Source organism: Atta colombica, unplaced genomic scaffold (genome assembly GCF_001594045.1).
Source record: "Atta colombica isolate Treedump-2 unplaced genomic scaffold, Acol1.0 scaffold92, whole genome shotgun sequence".
Taxonomy (NCBI): domain Eukaryota; kingdom Metazoa; phylum Arthropoda; class Insecta; order Hymenoptera; family Formicidae; genus Atta; species Atta colombica.
Window position 1 is genome coordinate 1,288,755 of NW_017259586.1, and position 4,132 is coordinate 1,292,886.

At 27.1% G+C, this 4,132-nt stretch overlaps 1 protein-coding gene across 1 annotated transcript in view; it reads right to left on the bottom strand.

Moving 5' to 3' along the window:
- The window catches only part of LOC108693578 (gastrula zinc finger protein XlCGF71.1-like), a 7,972-nt gene extending 4,993 nt beyond the window's left edge, over positions 1-2,979 (bottom strand). Inside the window, 4 exon segments of the mRNA XM_018202599.1 lie at positions 1,844-1,850; positions 1,951-2,185; positions 2,293-2,468; positions 2,796-2,979. Of these exon segments, the coding sequence (XP_018058088.1) occupies positions 1,844-1,850; positions 1,951-2,185; positions 2,293-2,468; positions 2,796-2,828 (451 nt within the window). The 5' untranslated portion in view covers positions 2,829-2,979.
- Positions 2,980-4,132: the final 1,153 nt, after the last annotated feature.

Here is a 4,132-nt window from a genome sequence, read left to right on the forward strand (position 1 = left end):
GGATAAAACCACTAGATATAAATCAGGTACTAATTCCTTTTATTTAAATAATTATAGTATCTTCCATTAAATGCTACATATCACAAAATTCTTTAGCATTTATTTCCAAATGTCAATTGAATTTAATTTATTAAAAACAGCGTTCACACATTCTATTAATGTCGTTAATTAATTAAATGTACTAGGTTACGTATCTTTAGAAATTCAAAGTGTAATATCATACGAATTATCTTATGGCTTTTGTAGTAGATATACATTTTTATAATAGATAGTAAGTAGCATTAAATTTCATGGAAATTAAAAACTTGTCAAATCTTACAATGATGCCATCACAAAAGGTTTATTTGTTTTAAGTATCAAAATAGAATATAAAATAATATACAAATGTCTATACAAAAAGTGTTACTATTTATAATTTAACTGTAATTTATTGCCAAACGTTTAACTTTCATTAATTTATTTTTATTTAGTATTGATTTTTGACTGTCACTAATTTTAAATAAAGTTTAATATGTTAAAATTGCATTATGATCCACAATTAGACTCAAGAACTAGATGTGGATTAATTATAATTTTTGGAAATTTCTACTTTTTCAGCCAGTTGTAGTTTGTATAAGATTTAATCACAAAATTTTTAGCCAATCAGTTATATTTTTAAGAGACGTTGTTTTGTTTTGCTCAACAATAATCGCATTTTCCACTCTATTATATGCCATTTCATCATGAACATTTCTATCGTTTCCCATACTGATAAATTTTATTGAACTATTTCTTCAGTTCAAAGAATCGTTGCGCGTGCGAATGAATCGAATGCTTACCGAAGTAAGCGAAATTTCGACTGGCACGCGGTCTACTTGCTACGTTCAAAATCATCATTCGAGATTCAGAATCATTCACCCAGGTATAATTTTATCTTTAACATTCGATAAAATAAAATAAAATTTATAAAGATATTAATATTTTTCTATATACATAGTACATTATTATATTTATCAAATTATTACAATAATTATTTAAAAAACCAATTTCTTCAAAACTATGGACCAACGGTCGGATATATATTGTTTTTTTTCGATCCAAAATTGCTTGTAAAAAGCGCATCAACTCTACACTGTCATTTGGTGTTTCTCTTGTAAGTACAAAAAATAGCTAAAATAGATAAATTTCTAGCAAATACTGCGATATTAAATATGTATTGCATCTAATCATATAGATGATACAGATAAAATTTAGATTTGTTATAAATTCTATGCGTATGATTCTATGCGTACAATAATATTCTATCAGATACAAAAAACAGCTATATAATATAATTCTAACTGAAACAGCAAAATATTTTTTTCATGTTGCTTACAGATCGATCGCCTACATGCATATGAACTATATAAGATTATGATTTGTGTTTTTAAAACAGAAAATTTGCATTTTTAAAGCAGAAAATAGTGCATGTAGACAATCGTGAAAATAATTTTTGTGCACAAATCAACTGTCGGCAAATATAAACAAACGGTACTGCCTCTTCGGAATGGTCTATCCATATTTATATTAAGAGATCCATATTTATATTTTTACGTAGAACTTTGTAAGATTATTATGGCAATGATTCAATAATCGAGATAACAACAAATTACTAATGCTCTACAATAAGTTGCTTTAATATAATTCATGTTTCCTGACTTATAATAGTACATATATATGAGTAATATACATACAAAAATAATGGTCAACACGTACATTCAAACTTAAAAATTCAAACTTATTACATATTGAATACTCATCGGCTTTTTATTTCAATGTATAAAACTGTGTTTGTCTTTGTCATATTTTCTAAGGAAAGCTTTGCCACAAATCTAAAATACAAAACATTTATGATTACGGAAAGGTAAAAATAAACAGTCAAATGAGAAATAATTAGAAAAAATATACTAATAATAATTTTGTAGCACGTACCTCGCAGACATACGGTTTCTCGCCTGTATGTATTTTTATGTGTCGTTTTAAGTAGCTAGGATAGGCGAATGTAGATTGACATTGGTCACATTTATACTGTCTTTGGGAATGAATCGTGTTTATATGATAACGCAAATGGTCCTGAGTTTTGTAAATTTTCTCACACATGGTACATTTGTAATTTATATCAATGCAATGTTTAGCCTCTATATGCCTTTTTAGAGAGGATTTGGAACTACAAAATGACCGTAGCAACATTTATCATTTGTTATCAATTAATTTAAGCATAGACATCGAATTACTAAATAATTTCTCTAATTTTTGTCATTCTTAAATACTCACTTAAATACTTTTTCACAAAGATCACATTGATAAGGTTTTTCACCTTTATGGATTTTCTCATGTTCGCGCAAATTCCCTTTTTTTTTAAACGCTTTATCACATTCTCCACATTTGTAGAACCTAACGTCAGTATGTACGTTTATGTTGCAAAGTTTTTGAGGAGATAAACTGTTTATCTTTAATAATAAAGAAGAAAATTGTTATAATACAAATGAAAATAACACAAACTATAATAATCAATGCTTTAAACGGTCTAGCTGGATCTTAAATGATTCTATAATTCTGTGTGAATTTATATACTACATATGTAGTCTTTTGAAACGTGCATCGAAATGATTTTTTAGTCTTTAAAACGCTAATTCTAAAATACTATAATATCACGAATTGAATTATCTAGCAATTTAATAATTTTAATGCTTTTTCGCATCTTCGAACGATCTTAATAATGCTGAAAGACATATTAGAATTTGTAAATAATTAATTCTTATTGCAAAAAATATTACCTCGGTCGGGAGTCGAATCCGGATTTTTTGCATTCCTGCGTCCTAAATCTTTATATTACCGAGATTAAATATGAAAATATTAAGATAAAATTATTTGTTGAGGTAATATAAAGTTATAAAAAATAACGAGTGAGGATTCAATAAAATAGCTAGACATTTAACTCTGTTATTTATCGATGATATAAAAAAGCGTATCGAATAAATTTCATTAACAGATTCTTTACTTTATTATTATAGATTAAAAACAGGACAAAACAATAAAAGAGGATCTACTAGAAAAACGATTTAAAAAGAAATTGTAAGCAAATTGAGCAGCTGCAGTTCTCCTTTCTCGTTTCCTAAAAAAAAAAAAAAATAGAGAAATGCATTTAAAAAATTAAAAAAGACTTTCTAATATTTATTTATAATATTTTGGGGATTCTGTTTCACAAGTGTGTATGTAAAATTGAATTTAAAAATACAAAGGAGAACTGAATTTTCTTTTTCTTAACGTCAAAATTGTCAAGCAATACTATTGTCTTTATATCTAAAGACAATATATCTAAAGATAAATGTATTAACAGTCGAATAAAAATAGCGAATGAATGAAGGCTGAGATGTGAGTGCTGACATCCCCAGGAATTCTGCCGTACTTTAAAGATCGGTCTCTGTCTATCTTGAGGAAAACAACGTCATAGTTCATGAGCGTCATGGTTGTTGCATGACGTTATCGTGAGCGAATAAATTTATGCCTCTCTGAATTGTCAAGAGAGAACATTCTACAATTATTAATGCTAAAATTAATATAATGCTAAAATTAAATATTAAATTCAAGATCATTTCCCATATAGAAACTTTTCAGAAATATCTCAAAAATGTTTCAATTGAAAAATGAAACATTTTATAAAAGTTGCCAAATATGTCTGCAACATTTCTGAGACAGCTCTGAATAGCATATCCATGATTCTTATATATGAAATCTTGTTAAAAGATTGCTGAAATGTTACAGAAAGAATCTGTGCAATCTTTTTGAAATATTATCAAAAAGATATCAGCTATTTCTAGTACTTATGTCGACATAATAAATTTAAATATTATTCTTGAGACTTCCAATGCTTTCTATATAAAGATTATGCGTTTCATGGATTTTCTTTGTGTCCAGATCCATACTGATATCAGGCTGCTCCTCGCTCTGATAAAGTGGACTGCAAGGTTCATGAAATGTTGATATTCCAAGAATGGATCTGGACACGAAAACCCGCGAAACGCATAATCTTTATATAAATTTAAATATTGTTTAAATAATCAATGAAACATATAATAATTTATATATCAATTGAAAAAAATAAAGTGTCTAT